Source organism: Chiloscyllium punctatum, chromosome 1 (genome assembly GCF_047496795.1).
Source record: "Chiloscyllium punctatum isolate Juve2018m chromosome 1, sChiPun1.3, whole genome shotgun sequence".
NCBI classification, from domain to species: Eukaryota; Metazoa; Chordata; class Chondrichthyes; order Orectolobiformes; family Hemiscylliidae; genus Chiloscyllium; species Chiloscyllium punctatum.
In genome coordinates, this window is record NC_092739.1 from 56,744,504 (window position 1) to 56,765,073 (window position 20,570).

Below are 20,570 nucleotides of genomic sequence, written 5' to 3' on the forward strand. Positions count from 1 at the left end.
GCAAAAATGGGCATTATTGATAAACTAAAATTGAGATGCTGCTGGCTTCTTTACTGCCAAGAAAAGGGATTTTTTTTGAAGGAAACAGTACCTGTAGTAATAGCTGGTCTTCACTCCTTTCTGTTGCAATCTGGGTTAGTGTTGAGGTTGTACATTCTTGCAGTTTTCTGTCATCTGAATCTTGGTGCCTCATTTGCTCTGAATGGACTAGAGACGTACTCCTGTCCTTTGGTTCAAGTGTGTTAGTATCCAATACAGTAGTAACATTTGAACAGAGAGCATGTTGCTCTTGTCCGGAGTGAGAAGGAAAAGACTGTGTGTTTTCTGCCATTGGTACAGGCTGCATGCAAGGGAATCAATAATAACCTGCAGAGTTTGAACAAAAGGTAAACAGAGCCAGCTGCTGTTGGATTCATTCATAACAGAGGTGTGTAAGAACAAGTCTGAACAAAACCTGGTTCTTTTTAGTGTTATCTTTCTTCAGGAGTTGTTTCTTTAATTTATCATTAGATGTTTACAGATTAAATTTGACCAGAATATCAATTGATTAACTTCGTACATGTGTGTATCACCTCCCTTTACCCCTTCATAAAAGTGGACTAATCCAGGTTGAACCTTTATGGTGATTGGCAGCAAGTTTGTTGGAACAAAATTCTGTGGTCTTGAAAATATGTTCAAGCGTAATTACTGCAATGTCAGAGCCAAGGATGGGACAAGTTATGTTTATCTAGCACAGGTTAATCAACCACATTTTCCATACATTTTCACTATTTATTTAACTTTTCACCGGATTATGCAGTTTAGAGGTTGTTAATCTAGTTCTGAAATAATTGCATGCTTCTTAAGAATATTTACAAAATGAACATTTTAGAATATTAAACCAGATTTCAGTTGGCAATGTTTTTAAAGATTATGGCCATGTGAACAAAAGTCATTTGATAAGTCATTTGATTTTACTTTGAAAGGAGCTGGATAAAATGGTGTTTTTCCCGACGATCAATTTCTCCTTATTTCTTTGCCAAGTTATAAGTTTAAAGGGTTTAGGAAATATGTAACTGTAATTTATTTGGCATCTCATCTCTCTCCATTTAGCCAATCATTCTCCTTATATGCTAGGTTCAAAATATATCAGTGGGACTTCTATTTGCAGCACTAGCCAGTTGGTTTTCTTTTGTTACTAACAGTTAATCAAGCCCATCCAAATACAAACAGGAGAAGTCTTTGAATTTAGACTAATTGTCAAGGAGCTTCTTGGAAGGAGTATAGTTGGCTAATTTTCTTTTCTGATGTTTGATTAAAAAGGCAGTAGTGGATTAATGTTATTGTACTATTGTGTTGTAAAGTTAGATTAAATCATGGAAATTTATAGTACCCCTGTACCAAAGGTAGGACATTCAACCGTTTTACTGATCACAATAATGAAAGAATTGTTTACTTTTCTCTTTTCCCTTATGTTTTCTCATACTTCAAATATTTCATTTCAAATATTGTATCCATTTCCCTGTTAAAAGGTGTTACAGTTTTGAGACAGCAGAACATTCCTCTTCCTAATGAGAGTCTGTATAAGATAAAATCTCCTAACTTCTACCTTAACTATTTTGGTGATTGCTTAATATGATGCCTTCTATTTGTCATATTGCCAAACACTAGAGGTAATTTAATATATTTTACTTTATTAAGTCTTCTCATAACTGTAAGTCATACAGTCATAGAGATGTACAGCACGGAAACAGATCCTTCTATCCAATCCGTCCATGCTGACCAGACATACCAGCCTAATCTAGTCCCTTTTGCCAGCACTTGGCCAATATCCCTCTAAACCCTTCCTATTCATAAACCCATCCAGATGCCTTTTAAATGTTGTAATTGTACCAGCCTCCACCACTTTCTCTGGCAGCTCATTCCATACATGCACCAGCCTCTGCATGAAAAGTTGCCCTTTAGGTCCTTTTAAATTTTTCCCCTCTCACTTTAAATCTATGCCCTCTATTTTTGGTTTTGAAACATTAACCTTTTTCTCATTCTAGGTTATGGGTTAACATTTCACCCTGGTATCATATTGAATCTTTTCTGTGTTCAGTCCTGACCTTTAAATCCTGCTAAAGCATGGCATTTAAAACTGAACACCTTTTTTTTAAAAATTTTCTCAACCAATGATTTGTAAATGCTTTGTATTACCTTTTTGCTTTTCATGCTCTAACATGTTTTTCGTATGAATACCACGTTTTACATTCCTTTCATTGAGAAATGTCTATTGGCCATTCCTGTGTTTTCTTCTTTGACTAACTCACTGCTGCCATACTGCCTGTATTACTGTGTGCCATAATTTTATCAATTATTTCTCTGTGTGCATCAAAAACCTTCTTGAAAACCGATATGAGCAACATCCATTTTCTTTTACTCAGCAAGTCTGTGCTGCCAGTCCTTAAATAAGCTAATTTCTTTACGTTTTAGTTTACAAGTAATTAGAACTCTTTTATGGCTTAAACTTCTCTCAGTCAGGCTGACTAATCTATAATTACCTGGTTTATTCTTTTATCAAAGTTGTCATATTGCCATCCTTCCAAGCTTCTAACAAATGTTCATTTTGATGATGTTTGAAAGATTGTGACCATAGCTTATAACTTTGACTTATATTGGCATTCTACTTCTGTACAGCTACAGCAGTATGGAATTTTCAGTGAAAAAATATGGCAAAGTACTCATTTGATATCTCTGCCATTATTTTGTTTTGTAAAATTCACCTTCTCATTACTTATTGATCCAGCCTTTTTTTGAATTTTACTTTTTATATATTTAAAACCATTTACCAATTTGCTTCATTTTACCCACTGATCTTCTCTTATTCCTTTTATTAGCCTGTTTAATTCCCTTTCTGTCAGTTAAAGACGTGGAAAAGTCATTTGATACATATTTACCAAACCAATAGCATTAAATAATATTCTTACCCTTTGGGAAGGTTGTAGGTGGGCAGTGCTGTTCTGTTGACAGCAGGTTATGGTTGAATAAGAACGTTTGATGATGGTTGGATGTTTTGAAGTTTGATTCATTAGCCTCAGGATTTATGAATTTTTATACTCGCCTAAGACATCCTGTATATTTTTCAAAAATCCACTCCATCTTTCGAGACTGACATGAAGCCATGGACATAAAGTTGCAGTATAGAATCAAAAAATAATACTGCACTGAAGGAGGTCATTTGGTCACAGTTTAGCATTTACATTTGTAGGCCACCACATCTCAACCCAAAATGGATTAAAAGCTTGACCAAATCCTCTACAATTTCCACTTTTACTTTTCTCAGCAACCAAGGCTCACTGGGCCCAGTATCTCTTTATCTACTTTCATCTTATCCATTTCCTTTACTCTTCTTATTCCTTTACTGTGTCATTTACCGTTGTTTTTCTTTAGTGAAGACTGATGTAAAAATACCATCAATATCTCAATCATGTCTTTGCCTATCCTTCTTTTATTTATAAAATACTTCTGATTTCCTTTTCATGCCTCCCACTAATCTTTTGCCATATGTTCATATTGCTCTCAATTTCTTTATCTGCTGTCCGTGTACTTTCGGTATTTGCCTTGGTTCTCTAGAGTCATAGAGATGTGCAGCATGGAAACGGATCCTTCGATCCAACCCGTCCATGTCGACCAGATGTCCCAACCCAATCTAGTCCCACCTGCCAACACCTGGCCTCAAACTTATTATTCTCATTTCAGAGGTAATGGGTTCACCTCTAGCCATGACAGCTGATGGAATGTGAACTCTGGTACATTATAAAATCTGATATTGAAAGCTAGTCCCAGTAAAGGTAACCTTTAGAGCTATCATCAGTTGTTGTAAAAATCCATTCAGTTTAAGAATGTAAATCTGCCATCCTTACCTAGCCTGGCCTACATAGTAAAGACATTGTCTTAACTGCCCTTTGAATTAGCAGCCACTCATTTCAAATGCATCAGACAAATGTTTCATTTTTGTTTATTGTTTCATCACTGGATTATTTACTCAAATCCTAAGGGATAGATTGATGCAGGCAGTGGTGCAAAATGTGAGAAGTATTACATTCTTTGTTGAGACATCTCTTCCTCAGTTTGATGCATTCAAAATCACCCTTTATGTTCTTTATATTCATTCTCCACTGTTTATAATCTAATTTTCGTGTCTCATAGTCCAGTGCACAACTTGTAAGAATACCTGTAATAATAAATATAATTTATTTTCATTTTAGGTATTCCCAGTTTTATTCAGAGGAGGAGTTTTGCCACTACAACATGTTTAATCACTATTTCTTTGGGGGAAAGGTAAGTACCAATACATATATGATGTGGTGTTCGATTATATTGGTGCAATACCAATGTAGTTCCTTTGTTCCAGAGAGGAGCAAGACAGGAAGCAGGAACAAGCAGGCCAGTTAGCCTAGCATCTGTTGTATGGAAAATGCTAGAATTTGTTATTAAGCAGGGCACTTAGAAAATCTTCATGCAATCATACTGAGCCAGTGTGGTTTTGTGGAAGGACAATTATGTTCAACTAGTGTATTAGAGTTATTTGAGTAGTAATAGGTCAGCTGGTCAAAGGGAAACATGTAGCTGTGATGTGCTTAGATTTCCAAAAGGCATTTGATAAAGTGCCACCTTAAAGATTATTTATTAGCTTGAAGAGGAAAGTTGGTTAGTTAGCAGCAAGCAGAGAGTAGGGACACATGGGATCATTGGGGTTGACAAGCTGTAACTAGTGGTGTGCTGCAAGAATCCTTGCTGGAGTACAGCAGTGTGTGCCATCTGTAAGATGTCCACAGTAATTCTCCAACGCACCTTCCAAACCCATGACCTCTATTCAGGTGAAAGACAAGAACAGCAGAAGCATGGAAACACCAGTTGCAAGTTCCCCTCCAAGCCTCACACCATCTTCGCACCATAACCCTCAATCTATTTGCAATACGTTTGAATGATTTGGATGAAAGGACCAAACATATGGTTGCTATATTTGTTGAAGAGACAAAGGTGGGTAGTAAAATAAATTGTGAGGAGACTGTAAGACATCTGAAAAGGGATTTATTTGGGTTAAACATGTGGGCAAAAGTTTTGTAAATGGAGTATAAGTAGGTATAATTATGTTTCTGTGTTTCCAAGTTGATGGTTGTAGAATCATAGAATCCCTACAGTGTGGAACTTGGCCCATCAACTTGGCCCATCAAGCCCACACCGACCCTCAGAAGAGTATCCCACCCAGACCCATTCCCCTACCTTATCATTTTATATTTCCCCTATGACTAATGTATCTAACCTACACATCCCTGAACATTATAGACAATTTAACCTGGCCAATTCACCTAACCTGCACATCTTTGGATTGTGAGAGGAAACCGGAGCATCTGGAGGAAACCCACGCAGACACGGGAAGAATGCGCAAACTACACAGACAGTAGCCTGAGGTTTAAACCAAACCCAGGTCCTGGTGCTGAGAGGCAGCGCGAACCACTGAGCCATCATGTTGGTTCTTGGTCACTGCACAAGAAGCTCGCTGTTTAGGGAACTCATGTAGCTGAGGTCTGTTCTATTCCTAAGGTTCAACATAGTTCAGGAACTGGTGACAGAGGTAATAAAATATATGATAAGAATTGAACTAATAAAATATTTATTAAATTAAGTAGTAAATTAAAAAAACACATTTGCTGCATATATAAACCCAGTGTAGAACAAGCTCTTAGGACAACACTAAAATGTATTATATACAGCATTTCAACGGGTAATTGAGGAAGGCTCTAAAGCAAAAGTGGGTTTACCTGTTGTGAAGTTTCCATTTATATACTTCTACTTAAATTAGTAAATCAATAGCTAATTTAATTCGGGACCTTCTGTTGTATTTCAAAACCGTAAGATTAGTTAAGTATGTAAATCTGCATTCTGGTTCTATAATCGGAGTCTAAATTAAATAGTTTGTTTCCAACTTAATTCCCACTCGAGAGTTTTATTGACCTGAATCACTCTGCCCCGCCAGTGAAAATTAACTCCTGTGATTCTCTTTAACGCTTTCACACTGGTACTGTTTTATTTGATTTCTGAGGATATTACCAAAATTTTCACTGTAGTTACCTTTCTAATTCTAGAGGCAGACTTGAAGATCCTGATTTTATGTGATTCTCCTGCAGGCTCTACTTCAAGCCACTTATTCTCTATAGCACTTCTCCATAGTTGTTTCTTCAATCCTTGAATATGTTGTTTAAATTAAAGCCTTTTTCATTTGGTAGTTTGTTTCAAATACATTGCACACAAATGTTTAACTTTTTGTGATGTTCTTCCACTTAAATCCTATAGTTACATGTCATCTTTGAATAGTATCCCTTACTTTGTGAAGCTTCATCCTTTGATAATCGATTTTGATTTTCTCTCCATCACTCTTTTACAATCCCCTTGTTTTATCTTGCTCTCACTTTCTTCTGTTTCAATAAAAGCAATAATTATCAGTTCATGCAAATACATAATGTATTTAAGTTTGTTATATGCTTTGAGTACGATTCATCCTGTTATGTAGTTTATCCTGTCTGTTTAGCCTCATTTTATACTTCCTTGCTGTTTGCTGGGTAAACCACATAAATTGTTGATTAACTAGATGTTTGATGCTGCTCAAGTTCCATGCTATCTGTTCAGTTCTTGATTTAATTAGAAACAAAATTAAGCAGTACAGAAGGAATTGAGTATTGATTTTTGTTTGTGTACCTCTATCACTTTTATACCGGCAGTAAGTGACCAGTTTTCACAATTTAATTGATGCTGTTATAGCTGAATACATAAATTAACTATATTCTGTGTGGCATCCAGTTTAAAAGTTGTCTTACCTCAGTTCCTTTGCTGCTATCTGATTTTCAGAGATTTAGATCTCCTTTCTGTTGATCTTGCCAAGAGTTGATCATAAAACTATTCTGTTCAAATTCTTAAAGCAGACAGTACAAAGGTTGTGCTTTGTTATCCAGCAATCTTGTGTGATTTCTATTCTGTTATTCCTGTTTTGCTCCTCCTCTGATTCCCTGGATCAAAAGGACATGTTGAAATTGAACTAATGCATGTTTGTTTGGTTAAGCAGTGAAGACGTTTAGAAGTTAAATTTTTCCTGTTCGTTATAGTTAAACGGAATCCATATGGTAAGCAGCATTAAGATTTTGAAATTATACAAGGAAGCTTTAAAATTGAACCATAGACTAAAGAAAGAAGCCATATAGTCCACTGTGTCTGCCTTCTGCTGAACAAACTAGCCATCCATTCTTAACCCCTTCCTAGCACCTGGACCATAGCCTTACAGTACTTCAGGCACAGATAAGTGGAGAGGTTCCACCTTAACCACTGAACTGGACAGTGAATTCCAGCCACAAAACTCCCTCTAGTGTAGCCTTTGTTATCCACAATATTGCAGTCCATTGCTGTAGGTAAAGCCATAATATTTTTATTTGGAGTTCTAGGATTTTGACTTAGTGACACTGAAAGAGTGATGCATTCCCAAGTCATGGTGACTTGTAGATGGTGGTGTTCCTATGTACCTGCTGTACTTGTCCTTCTAAATAATGGTGGTTATGGGTTTGAGAGGTGCTGTTTGAGGAGCCCTGGTGAAGTTTTGCAGTAAATCTTGTAGATGGCATATATTTAAAGCTCCTCTTAACCTTCTCTGCTCTAAAGAGAATAATGTATTGTTTCTCTGGGATACTCCACATAATTAAAGTCATGTTCTATTTCTGACTTCTCAAGACTGCGTTGATCCCTTCATTGCTTTTCTCTGCTTTCACATTAGTTGTGACTGTATGTCCAGTTGTGTGGCGTGAATAGATTGCACAAAAACAATGTGTTCTATATCACATCACTATTTTGCATTAGAAGATCAAGCAGGCCCATAGGAGGGTGAATTCAAAGCATCACAATTCAACTTGAATTAAATTAAATTGGATGCGTGTGTGTATTTTTATTGTTAATTTTTTTCATAGTACTCCCTTTTATTTATCCCAAGGGGAAATTTAAAAATATCTCCTTGTAAGTAAGGGCAAAGATTCAGATCATAAAATTATCATAATTGTTAGTCAAAACATTTTAAATACATATTTGATTTATCTTATTTATAAAAGGTAGTTGTCAGTACGGCTGTACAACCTGTTTGAAATTGCTCTTGTGTTTTGACACGGATTTACTTCATTTACTTTTCATAGCCAGCCTTTGAAGCATTCCGAACATTCTTATGTCAGAACAAGGGAAAGTCTGTTGTTATGGTGACTGACCCGCCATTTGGCGGCCTAGTGGAGGCTCTAGCCCACAGCTTCAAAAAGATTGTTGGTGAATGGAAGACTTCACGGAATACAAGTATGGAATCTCAGTATGATATGTATTCAAATGAATGGAAGAGGAATATTTTGTACTTAGGAATATAGAAACATGAAGAATACGTCTAAGACAGAGAGCTCCTGAAACAAGTTCATCATTATTTAATTTGTACAGCGAAAGAGAGTGTGTTAGTTAGTCCTAATCCTCATCTCAATTCCAATTATGTGCCTTGACTCCATATCCATATCCCTTGATCGGCCTAACCTCACACCTATCTATCAATCAAGTCTTGGGAATTCCCTATTGTTGTCGTATTGACCCCTTTTGGGGCAGTATGTTCCATGAATTTGACTTCTTTTGCGTGAGAAAGTACTTTGCTCCTGGATGCTTTAGCCCTAATTTTAATGTTTTGTTTCTTTTGTTCTTTGTTTCTACGCCAAAATGAATAGGTTCTCTGGATTTATCTAAACAAATGCTTCTATGATTTTGATCACATCTCTCCTCAATTTACTAATCTTGAGCAAAAAGAAGCTACATTTGTGGAGTCTCTCTCAAAGACTCATAGTTACTTGGAGCACAGAAGGAGTCCATTCAACCTATTGTGTTCAAGCAGGTCAACAAGATCTGACTCTGCTAATTCCACTCTTGCATTCTTGGCCCATAGCCCTGGAGCCTACAAGTGAATATTTAAGATACTACTAAAATGTTACTAGAGTTTCTGATTCAGCAACCCTTTTAGGTAGGCTTCCAGATTTCCAACATCCTCCTGAGGTGAAAAAAAATCAAATTACGTCTTAGCCTTCTACCTATTACCTTAAATCTATGCCCTCTGATATTGACCCGTCTACTAATAGAAATACCTTCCTAACCACCCTATCTATGCTCCTCATAAGCTTATGTGCCTCAATCAAGTACCCTCTCAATCTTCACTACTTTAAGTAAATTAACTTCAACCTATCCAATCTTTCCCATAGACCCTTGGCCCACACAGCAGCCAGGTAAATCTCCTTTGTGCCCTCTCTCAGTGTAATCACATCCTTCCCATAAAAAACTGCACGCAGTACTCCAGTTATGGCCTAACCTAAGTTTGTTTATACAGCTCCAGCGTAGCTTCTTTGCTTTTGGGTTCTGTGCCTCAGCTAATAAAGGCATGTATCCCATATGCCTTCTTAGCCAACTTGTCTACCTGTCCTACAGTCAGAGGTGGTGAATCTGTAGAACTCATTACTACAGAAGGCTTTGGAGGCCAAATTTTCAAGTGTGTTTAAGGCAGATGTGGGTAGGTTCTTGATTAGCAAAGGGGTCAAAGGTTACAAGGAGAAGCTGGGAGAATGGGGTTGAGAAGTATCAAATTAGATTGAATGGCCAGGCAGACTTGATGAGCCAGTGGCCCAATTCTGCCCCTGTATCATACAGTCTTGTGATATTATGGCCTTCTGGAAATCCAAGTACATTACATCAGTGGACTCTCCTTTATCCACACTGCAATGAATTTCAAAAATTGGTTTGATTTAATTTGATTTATGTCTGTAGATATTGAAGAGGTAATATTTGTCCCATTTCGTTGTTCTTTCTCCATAGCCCTGCAGGTGTGTCCTTTTCAAGTATTTATGCAGTTACCTTTTTGAAAGTTTCTATTGAATCTGCTTCTTTGATTCTTGCAGGCAATGAATTACAGACATACTAACTTGCTGAATTTAAAAAAAACTCATCTTCTGCCTGGCTTATTTCCCTTTGAACGAAAAAACTTCTTAACATTTCAGCCTGCATCAAATCACCCTTCACTCTGCTCTATGTAAGGAGTGCCAAATGTCTCCATAGTTTAATCTTCTAAGCCCAATCACACAGAACCTAAGACTGTTACACCTAAATATCACTCTCTGGGCACATTTACTGAAAGAATATGTGGTAATTTCTATAATTTGTATTGATTTTTGTTCGATTTGAAATCGACGTAATCAGTAAATATTTTGTAAATAGTAAATAAAACAGACACTGAGTTAGCAGATGTCAGCTGTAAAGAATAATGGGCAGTGATGTAGCTAAAGGATGATTTCTCATTGGATGTTCACACTGAGGAACTTGACACATCAACACCTTCTGATTTTGTTTTCATTCAGTTAATGAGGAGTTGCCAATAATTTGGATTTTTCCTTACTTTTTTGAACCTCGTATTCGGCAATATTTCCCAACGTTGAGCATGTTGGACTACCAGGTGAGGGGATTCACAGTATGCTTGATATTCTCGCTGTGTGGAAACTGAGATCAGTGAAAAATTGCCACATGATTTAATCTGCAACTAGGATAGTTTTGGTGGTCTCTGGCCATGCAAAATTTATAATGTTTATAGAAGCAACCAATCCTTGTACAGTTTTGCATTTTTAAGTTAGGCTGCATACAAATTTACACACTTAGATGTTGAGTATTTTAAGCAGTGCACAGTATTGAGTTTGTACCCTTCATCAGGAATTTCTTCCTATCTATAGTCAGGCACAAATGAATGAATTAACTCAGTCACCATTCACCAGCCATGCAGTTGTTACCTCAGCTACTAACTGGGGAAGCTGTGATAGGAATCGAAAATGTTGTCTTAATTGTTCAAAATAATACTACAACAGCTTCATGCTTCAGGCCTGGAGAATATCAAAAGAAAGTTTGTATTTGATGATTACTGTAAAACTGAGATAACAACTGCATACCTGGTGGGTTTGTACCGGACTATAGGTAGAAAGGAATTCCTGATGAAGGGTTTTTGCCTGAAATGTTGACTCTCCTGCTTCTTGGGTGCTGCCTGACCTGCTGTGCTTTTTCCAGCACCACACTCTCGACTCTCATCTCCTCACTTTTGCCTCCTTCTGATATCAGTCTACCCTCCAGCAAACTGTAAGGTGAGTCACTTCACAAACCAGAGATAAAGTGATACCAAGTACGAATAAATGTGAACAGCACTGATATCAGAAGGATCCTGTGAATCTATTATTTTTGGATGCGCCTCAAGGAGCAAATATACTACTCAGGGCCCACCAGAAAAACTTGTCCCGTCATTCTAAGCTTTTTAGTTCCCTCTCTCAAATTATACCTGTCTATGTTTTAACTGTGAGCACTTACCTTCAGACCCAGGAGTTTTCCCATGGGCTAGCCGGTTGGCTTTCTGCCAAATCCTGCTCTCTACTTTGGGATTTACAAAGTTAAAAATCACACAACACCAGGTTATAGTCCAACAGGTTTAATTGGAAGCACACTAGCTCCGAAAGCTAGTGTGCTTCCAATTAAACCTGTTGGACTATAACCTGGTGTTGTGTGATTTTTAACTTTGTACACACCAGTCCAACACTGACATCTCCAAATTGGGATTTACAGGCTGGGAAAATTTTAATCAAGTCAGGTAATGTTATAATGAGGTTAAAGTGGCTTCTCCCTCAGACTGGTAAGACTCTAGGGGTCTATTGCTTTCTGGACAAGTCTTTTATTCTCCTGTAGCCGCTTTGAACTATATTGCAGAATTATTTGACACTACTGGGCTCGGGTGTTAATGTTTCGATTTCAATATCAGCTGTCCTTTTAGTGTTTTCAAGTAAGATTCCTTATTGTTGCTGAATTAGGAAGAGTTTTGAGCTGGGGTCTCGAAGGCAGTTTAATATTGTGGAAATAGGTTTTTATACTAAGAGTCTCTTCTCTGCTGTTGCTTTTGATTATTCTTCATTCCAGCCTGAATCAAATCACCTCTCACTCTGCTGTATGTAAGGAATGCCTACCTGCCATTGCTTTTGATCATTCTTCATTCCTTCATATGTGGAACTGAAGCTTACGGAAATATTCCAACCCTTATGGCTTGGGTTTGGCAATTTAACATATTTCTTTTTAGGGTGTGTGTGGAAGAACCAGAATTTCTTCTTAGTCCATGTCAATTTAGGAGAGTTTTTAGTTTTTGCCCTGAGGCATACTTGGCTTGGGATTGCAAGATACGATATGGGTGCAGCTTTTAAAAGATTGCAGTGAGCTCTTAACCGGGGAAGCTGTGGTAGAAATCGAAAATGTTGACTTAATTGTTCAAAATAATAATAATAACTGATAGAAGCACATACTACTACAACTTCATGCTTCAGGCCTGGAGAATATCAAAGGAAAATTTGTATTTGGTGATTACTGTAAAACTAATGGAACAACTGGTGGGTGGTGACTGAGCTAATTTATTCATTTGGGCCTGACTATAGATAGGAAGAAATTTGATGGAGATATTAGAATGTTGCCCTTCAGCATTCATTACAGGAGTCAGCTTGCTGGTTTTGAAATAAAACCGAGCCAGGCAGAGTCTTTTGTTTGGTAATGTAGACCGTTTTCTCAATCCTCAGGACGTAGAAAGGAAAATCCTAAGGAAATTTATGCGTATATAAGGAGCAGAAGGTGGCTAGAGAAAGCGTGGATAAAGGGATGCTCAAAGTTTGTGAGATTTGTAGCTCGGATGCTCGTTGTTGTGGTTGTGTTTGCCGAGCTGGGAATTTGTGTTGCAGACGTTTCGTCCCCTGTCTAGGTGACATCCTCAGTGCTTGGGAGCCTCCTGTGAAGTGCTTCTGTGATCTTTCCTCTGGCATTTGTAGTGGTTTGAATCTGCCGCTTCCGGTTGTCAGTTCCAGCTGTCCGTTGTAGTGGTCGGTATATTGGGTCCAGATCGATGTGCTTATTGATTGAATCTGTGGATGAGTGCCATGCCTCTAGGAATTTGCTCATGAGCAAAACCAATGTAGTGTACAAAATCCCATGCAAGGACTGTACAAAACACAACATAGGACAAACAGGAAGACAGCTAGCGATCCGCATCCATGAACACCAACTAGCTACGAAACGACATAACCAGCTATCCTGAGTAGCCACACACGCAGATGACAAGCAACATGAATTCAACTGGGACAACACTACTATTATAGGACAAGCCAAACAGAGAACAGCCAGGGAATTCCTAGAGGCATGGCACTCATCCACAGATTCAATCAATAAGCACATTGACCTGGACCCAATATAACGACCACTGCAACGGACAGCTGGAACTGACAACCGGAAGCGGCAGATTCAAACCACTACAAATGCCAGAGGAAAGATCACAGAAGCACTTCACAGGAGGCTCCCAAGCACTGAGGATGTCACCTAGACAGGGGACGAAACGTCTGCAACACAAATTCCCAGCTCGGCGAACAGAACCACAGCAATAAAAGATTGCGGCGAAAAAAAAAAATACAGCTGCTTCTTCTCAGCTAGGCCAACTTGCACCACGTGATATTAAGAAATGGCTGAAGGCACTGCATACTGCAGAGGCCTTTACTACCTTCACAGCTTAAACTTACATCCACTTTAGATTCCCTACAGTGTGGAAACAGGCCCTTCGGCCCAACCAGTCCACACTGACCCTCCGAAGAGTGACCCACCCAGACTCATTTCCCTCTGACTAATGCACCTAACACTATGGGTAATTAACCATAGCCAATTCACCTGACCTGCACATCTTTAGACTGTGGGAGGAAACTGGAGCACCCGGAGGAAACCCACGCAGACACTGGGAGGATGTGCAAACTCCACACAGACAGTCGCCCGAGGTTAGAGAAAGAGTGGGTCCACTCAAGGACAAAGGACGGAATTTATGCACGGAACCAGAAGATAGGACAGCATATTGTCTCAGTGGTTAGCACTGCTGCCTCTCAGCAACAGGGACCCAGGTTCAACTCTAGCCTCTGGCGACAGTCCGTTTGGACTTTGCACATTCTCCCCATGTCTGTGTGGATTTCCTCCGGGTATTCCGGTTTCCTCCCACAGTCCAAAGATATGCTGGTGAGGTGGATTGGCTATGCTAAATTGCCCATGGTGTCCAGGGATGTGCAGGCTAGGTGGATTAGCCATGGGGAATGCAGGGTTATAGGGATGGGTAGAGGGGTGGATCTGAATGGGATGCTCTTTGAAGGGTTCCTGTGGACTTGATGGGCAGAATGGCTCATAGGCATACTGTAGGGATCCTATGACATGTCACTAAGAGGTAGGTGAGGTCATTAATGAATACTTTGCATCAGTATTTGCAAAGGAGAAGGACATGGGAGATGTTGAGTTTTGGGAGGGATATGTTGATGTTCTGTGTATTGTCAATATAAAAAAGGAAGTGATGTTAGGTGTTTTCTAAAGCATTAGACAAGTCCCCAGGACCAGATAGGATTTATTCTCAGAATGCTGAGGGGGTCAGGTGGGGAAGTTATTGGAACCTTGTACGAATACTTTGTATCTTCTTTAGTCACAGGACAGGTTCCAGAGGATTGGAGAATAGTCAACATTGTTCCTTTGTTTAAGAGTCAGTTGTAGGGAAATTATTGAAAAGGATCTCTTAGGGATAGGATTTACTCACATTTGGAAAATATGGAGTTAGCATTAGGCAGCGTGACTTTGTGGAGGGAAAGTCATATCTCAAAAACTTGATTTTTTTTTGAGGATTTGATAAAGATGATTAATTAGGGTAGATGTTGTCTATATGTATTTTAGCAATGCCTTTGACAAAGTCCCTCATGGCTGATACAAAAAAAGAAGTCACATTGGATCTGTGGTGAGCTGGTTGGATGGATTCCGAACTGTCTTCATCATAGACAGAGCCGCAATGAAAGGCTGCTCTTCCAGACTGGAGATCTGAGACCAGCAGTGTACAGCACGGATCAGTGCTTGGACCTCTCTTGTTTGTAATGTGTATTAATGATTTGGAGGAGAATGCGGGTGGCCTGATTAGTAAGTTTGCAGACAACCCAAAGATTCAGGGAGCTGTGGACAGTGAAGAGAATTGCCAAAAGATAGAGATCGGCCGGAGACTCTGGTAGAGAAATGGCAGATGGAATTTAATGTGGACAAATGCGATTTGATGCATTTTTAAAGATTTACTGTAGGATGGAAGTATACAGTAAATGGTAGAACTCTTCCTTGTATCAACATAAAGAGGGATAGTTGTACAAGTCCACCGTTCCTTGATCAAGCAGGCATATGGCATGCTTGCGTTCAACAGTTGGGGCATAGAGTATAAAATTTGGCAAGTCATATTGCAGCTGTGTAGGACTTTAAGCCACATTTAGAATATTGTGTACCGTTCTGGATGCCACACAACTAGAAGGATGTGGAAGCCTTGGAGAGGGTGCAGAGACAGTTTACCAGGGTGTTGCTGGGTTTGGAGGGTACTGACTATGAGAAGAGATTGGTCAAACTTAGTTTGTTTTCACTTGAACTTCGCGGGATGAGTGGGGACCTCATAGAAGTTTACAAAATTTTGAGGGGCATGGATAGTTAGAGTTTTTTCTCACCCAAAGTAGAAATGTCATCTACTAGGGGACGTAGATTTAAGCTCAAAGGAGATGCGTTTAAAGGAGATTGAAGGCAAGTTTGTTATACAGGAGGGTGGTAAATGCCTGGAATGCACTACCAGAGAAGGTGGTGGAGGAGGATACAATTGCAATGTTTAAGAGGTATCTTGTTGGCTATCTCTAGGCAGCAAATGAGGGAGACAGACCACGTAGAGGCAAAAGGTATTATGTTTTGGTGCAGTCTTACTGTCCCGAATTGCTGTACTGTTCTTTGTTGTTCTTTATGTAGATTATATGCAGACTTTTTTGTGGGTACTAGAACAACAAAAAGTGGTCATATAGCCACAAAGATGATATTCATACTGTAAGTGCTGTGGAATACATAACTTGACCGTATCTAAACTAGAAAGGTGGAGGAATTCAGTTCAGACAAACTAAAAGAATAGACATTACCTGAAAGCTAATAATTATGGTTTCATCTTAGGTGGATTATGATAATCATGCATTATATAAACATGGGAAAACAGGACGAAAACAGTCCCCAGTTCGCATATTTACCAACCTTCCTCCTAAAGACATTATTTTGCCGGCAGAAGAAGGGTACAGGTAAGTAGCACCCAGTGAAAATGTTGGATCTAATAAACTGTTTTTAACTTGGAATCTTCTGAATCAAAGTGGCAGATAGAGGAAAATGATTCTTATAACAAAATCTTTTAACAAAGAGTCAAAATGATTGCAATTAAAATGTTTCATCTTCTATGTAAAGTAACAAGTATGAAGACAGCAGATTCTTAACTTACCACCAAGGTTCTTATGTTCTTGTAACTCATGACATTGGCCTACTTGAACTGGCATTAGGGAACAAATCAAGAAGCAAACAGGTAGACTTATTATTTCAATTTCTGAATGTATGATAGTATATGGATGTACGTTTGCTTGCTGAGCTGGAAGGTTCATTTTCAGATGTTCCGTCACCATCCTAGGTAACATCATCAGTGAGCCTCCGGTGAAGCACCGGTGTTATGTCTCACTGTCTATTTATGTGTTTAAGTTTCCGTGGGTTGGTAATGCCATTTCCTGCATTGGTGATGTCATTTCCTGTTCTTCTTTTCAGCAAGTGGTAGATGGGGTCCAAGTCGATTTGTTCATTAATTGAGTTCTGGTTGGAATGCCATGCTTCTAGGAATTGTGTGTGTCTCTGTTTGGCTTTCCTAGGATGGATGTGTTGTCTCAGTCAAAGTGGTGTCCTTCCTTATCTATATGTAACGATACTAGTGATAGTGAGTCATGTCTTTTTGTGGCTAGTTGATGTTCATGTATCTTGGTGGCTAGTTTTCTGCCTGTTTGTCCAATGTAGTGTTTGTCACAGTTCTTGCACGGTATTTTGTAAATGACATTAGTTTGCTTGTTGTCTATATAGGGTATTTCAATTTCATTAGCTGCTGTTTTAGTGTGTTGGTGGGTTTGTGGGCTACCGTGATGCCAAGAGGTCTGAGTAGTCTGGCAGTCATTTCTGAGATGTCTTTGATGTAGGGGAGAGTGACTGAGCACATTTTGTCTGCTTTGTTTGTGTTTGTCAGTGAGAAATTGGCGGACTTTATTCATTGGGTGCCCATTCTTCTTGAATATGCTGTATAGGTGATTTTTCTCTGCTCTGCGTAGTTCCTCTGTGGTGCAGTGTGTGGTGGCTCATTGAAATAATGTTCTAATGCAGCTTCGTTTGAGAGTGTTGGGATGATTGCTTCTGTGGTTCAATATTTGGTCCGTATGTGATGTTTTCCTGTAGATGCTAGTTTGAAGTAACCCATTGACTGTTCATGCTACTGTGACATCTAGGAATGGCAGTTTGCTGTTGTTTTCCCTTTCTTTTGTGAACTTTATGCCAGTAAGGATGTTATTGATAGCCTTGAAGGTTTCTTGCAATTTGTTTCATTTAATGATGACAAAGGTGTCCTCCACATAGCGGACCCAAAGTTTGGGTTGGATGATTGACAGAGCTGTTTGTTCGAGTCTCTGCATTACTGCCTCTGCTAAGAACTCTGATGTCGGAGATCCCATGGGCGTTCCATTGGTTTGTCTGTAGGTTTTGTTATTGAAGGTGAAGTGGGTGATACGGCATAGGTCCACTTGACAATGCTGTCCTTGCTAATGAAGTTGGTAGTGCTTGGTGTTTGTGTCTTTAGTTCCTCTAATATTGTAGTGTTTTCTTGGCCAGGGTGATGTAAATATGTATTCTCTGGTTTTAAAGTTGCATTTTTACAAATTCCAGTCTTTTCCTCTAGGTTCTGTTCATTTTGTGAGCGATATGTATCCTCAGCAAACAGACACTGTGAGATATGCCAGGCCTGCACATCTAAAGTAAGCAAGCTTTTACCTGTGTAACGCTGGGTTGGAGATAATTTTAGTTTTTTTTATTATGATTTAACATATTAAACAATCTTGGTAAGCTATCTCCGTGAACAAAGTAAAATACTAAGAGAAGAGCCCAGGATGCTGTGATATCTGCCTTAGCACCGCCAATAGATGGAAGTTATCGGACTGACTACCGCCAACCTTGGATACTTTGGTGCTTCGTAAATGTTAACAATTTTGCTTAGTTTCTCTGCTCTTAGCCATCATGCCCTGTCAGAGTTCATCTTGTTCATGTGACCTGCTCTCATAGCCCTATTTTCAATAAATACTGACCACCTATATCCTCCTATTGGCTGCTACGTTAACAGATTTTGTTAACTGTTTTCTCTGTCAAGTGTTGTCGCTCACATCTGCTGTCATAACCCATCTCCTCAAAAAAATCAACCCTTGACCCGACTCCCCTTGTAACTTCATGCCCCATCTCCAACCTCCAAAGTCTTTTGGAAGTGTTTGTGTTCAAATCCCTGTCAATCTTCCCCGAAGTTCTCTGTATTACTATACTGAAATGGCTTTTACAGCTTGTTGTTATGACTTTGATATGACTGTTCTAAAGGTAAACTTTCCTTGCTCATCCTTCTCGATCTGTCTGCAGCCTGTGAATCAATTGATCACCCCGTCCTTCTCCAGTACCTCTCCAGCTGGGTAGTAATATAGTTGCCTGGCTTCATTCTTATTTGTCTAATGTAGCTAGAAGATAGCCTGCAATGGAGCCTGTATTGTTACCTCCGTTATATTCCCCTCCCATTTCTCATCCATATATTACATTTCTTTAACATCATCTATAAACTCGGAAAACTGAGTCAATTTTTGCACCTACGCTGACAACATCCAGCTTGTCCAACATCCAATACCAGATCAGAAATTTACACCAACCAACTATCGAACAAACTAAAACCATTGTCCTTCAAGCCTCCTCCAAACTCTGTTCCAGAGCCACTGACTCTATCTTAATCTGGCAACTATCTGATTTCTGACCTGTTTGAAAGCATGATTCACTGATTTGTCTTACATTTTACTTCAGAATCATTATAGTATGGAAGCAAGCCATTTAGCTCATCAAGTACACACTGAGCCTCTGAAGACCATCCAGACTCCCCCCTCTATTGTATCCCTGTAACCCTGAATTTTGCCACGGCTAATTCATCAAGCTTGCACATCCCTATGCACTATGGGTAATTTAGCGTGGCCAGTTGACCTAAGAATGAAGCCAGGCAACTATAATTCTACCCAGCAGGAGAGGTACTGGAGAAGGAAGAGGTGATCAATTGATTCACAGGCCGCAGACAGATCGAGAAGGATGAGCAAGGAAAGTTTACCTTTAGAACAGTCCTATCAAAGTCATAACAACAAGCTGCAAGAGCCATTTCAGTACAGTAATACAAAGAGCTTCAGGGAAGATTGACAGGGATTTTTGGCAGGAAACCGGAGCATCCAGAGGAGACCCGTGCAAACACTGGGAGTGTGTGCAAACTCCACACAGACGGTCACCCGACGGTGGAATCAAACACTAGTCCCTGGTGTTGTGAGGCAGCAGTGTTAACCACAGAGCCATTGTGCCGCCCTTTAGATTCTCAATGTGATTTAAAACCCAAAGCATATGTCATCAAAAAGAACACCAGTAAAATTATTTTCTCACATCTGAGCTGAATCATTATAGCAAGTGTATTCCTTTAGAATGCACTTAGTCATTTCATCTGGGTGATGGATTTGTGGAACCAAAGGCTCTGGGTGCATATGTAATGTGGGCAGTGATGTGTTGAAATGGGAATATAGTTCAATGGAAAGTGTTAGAAATATTTCCATTGAATTTTAAGCATTTTACTTTTGACATTTTACATAGTATTCTGACCTGACAAACTCAGGATTGGAGCTCTGTATCTTAGAGTCAGTTAAAGGGTATATGTGCTTTTGTTGTTTGAGGCCATGATAACTGGTTCCAAAGTTGACATGTTGGTAAATTCAAGACTGAAATGCAGCAAGATTCGGTATCCGCATTTTACAAACCAGTCAGCATTCCAAGATTAAAGGCTGCAGTTACATTAATTAATGCTTTAATCAAGCACATATTGCTTGATTTTTTTTTAGTTTGGTTTGCTCTACTGGTTATAAATGATCTTCATTATTTACCAAAATTATTGCTGTATCTATGCTGGTTAAATGCTAAACAATTATAACTGATAGTGGAATTTAATTAGTTGGCATAAACAGTGTCCTTTGTAATGGTCTCAGTTTAACTAGGATCTTTAAATAGTCCCCATTTAACATTTTGCACGCCATTTTACTTCACAGCTTTTTATTTATTTTGCAGATTGTCTTTAGCTTACTTTGTTCTTGACCCCACGTCCATTATTGAAAAATTATTTTCTGTGCCACTTGTGGCCCATGCTCTCAGTGAAAATGTATCTTGTCATTGCAGAGAGTACTTGACCAATGACCCAACAACCAAGTCTGGTCTTTGTGGTTTTGTATTTACAGTTTCCCATTTACTCCATTCCCTTTTCCAATACTGTTTTGGTTTGCACCAAAGGCCAGAAGAAA

The 20,570-nt window shown here is 39.0% G+C and overlaps 2 protein-coding genes across 4 annotated transcripts in view; one reads left to right on the plus strand and one right to left on the minus strand.

Moving 5' to 3' along the window:
- LOC140468560 (zinc-binding protein A33) overlaps positions 1 to 6,965 on the minus strand; it is a 36,326-nt gene extending 29,361 nt beyond the window's left edge. Inside the window, exons 1-3 of one of the 3 annotated variants that reach the window (XM_072564678.1) lie at positions 6,840 to 6,964; positions 6,350 to 6,440; positions 92 to 366 (exon numbers count right to left, since the gene is read on the minus strand). In XM_072564678.1, coding sequence (XP_072420779.1) covers positions 92 to 346 — 255 coding nt within the window. In that variant the 5' untranslated portion in view covers positions 347 to 366; positions 6,350 to 6,440; positions 6,840 to 6,964. Of the gene's footprint in view, positions 1 to 91; positions 367 to 6,349; positions 6,441 to 6,839 lie in introns of all 3 variants that reach the window. The other 2 variants (XM_072564764.1, XM_072564730.1) reach the window with 2 other exon arrangements.
- Positions 1 to 20,570, plus strand: part of zcchc4 (zinc finger, CCHC domain containing 4) — a 95,808-nt gene that overhangs the window by 68,392 nt on the left and 6,846 nt on the right. Inside the window, exons 6-10 of the mRNA XM_072564581.1 lie at positions 4,230 to 4,302; positions 8,193 to 8,343; positions 10,425 to 10,519; positions 16,105 to 16,226; positions 17,903 to 17,978. Of these exons, the coding sequence (XP_072420682.1) occupies positions 4,230 to 4,302; positions 8,193 to 8,343; positions 10,425 to 10,519; positions 16,105 to 16,226; positions 17,903 to 17,978 (517 nt within the window). The remainder of the gene's footprint in view (positions 1 to 4,229; positions 4,303 to 8,192; positions 8,344 to 10,424; positions 10,520 to 16,104; positions 16,227 to 17,902; positions 17,979 to 20,570) is intronic.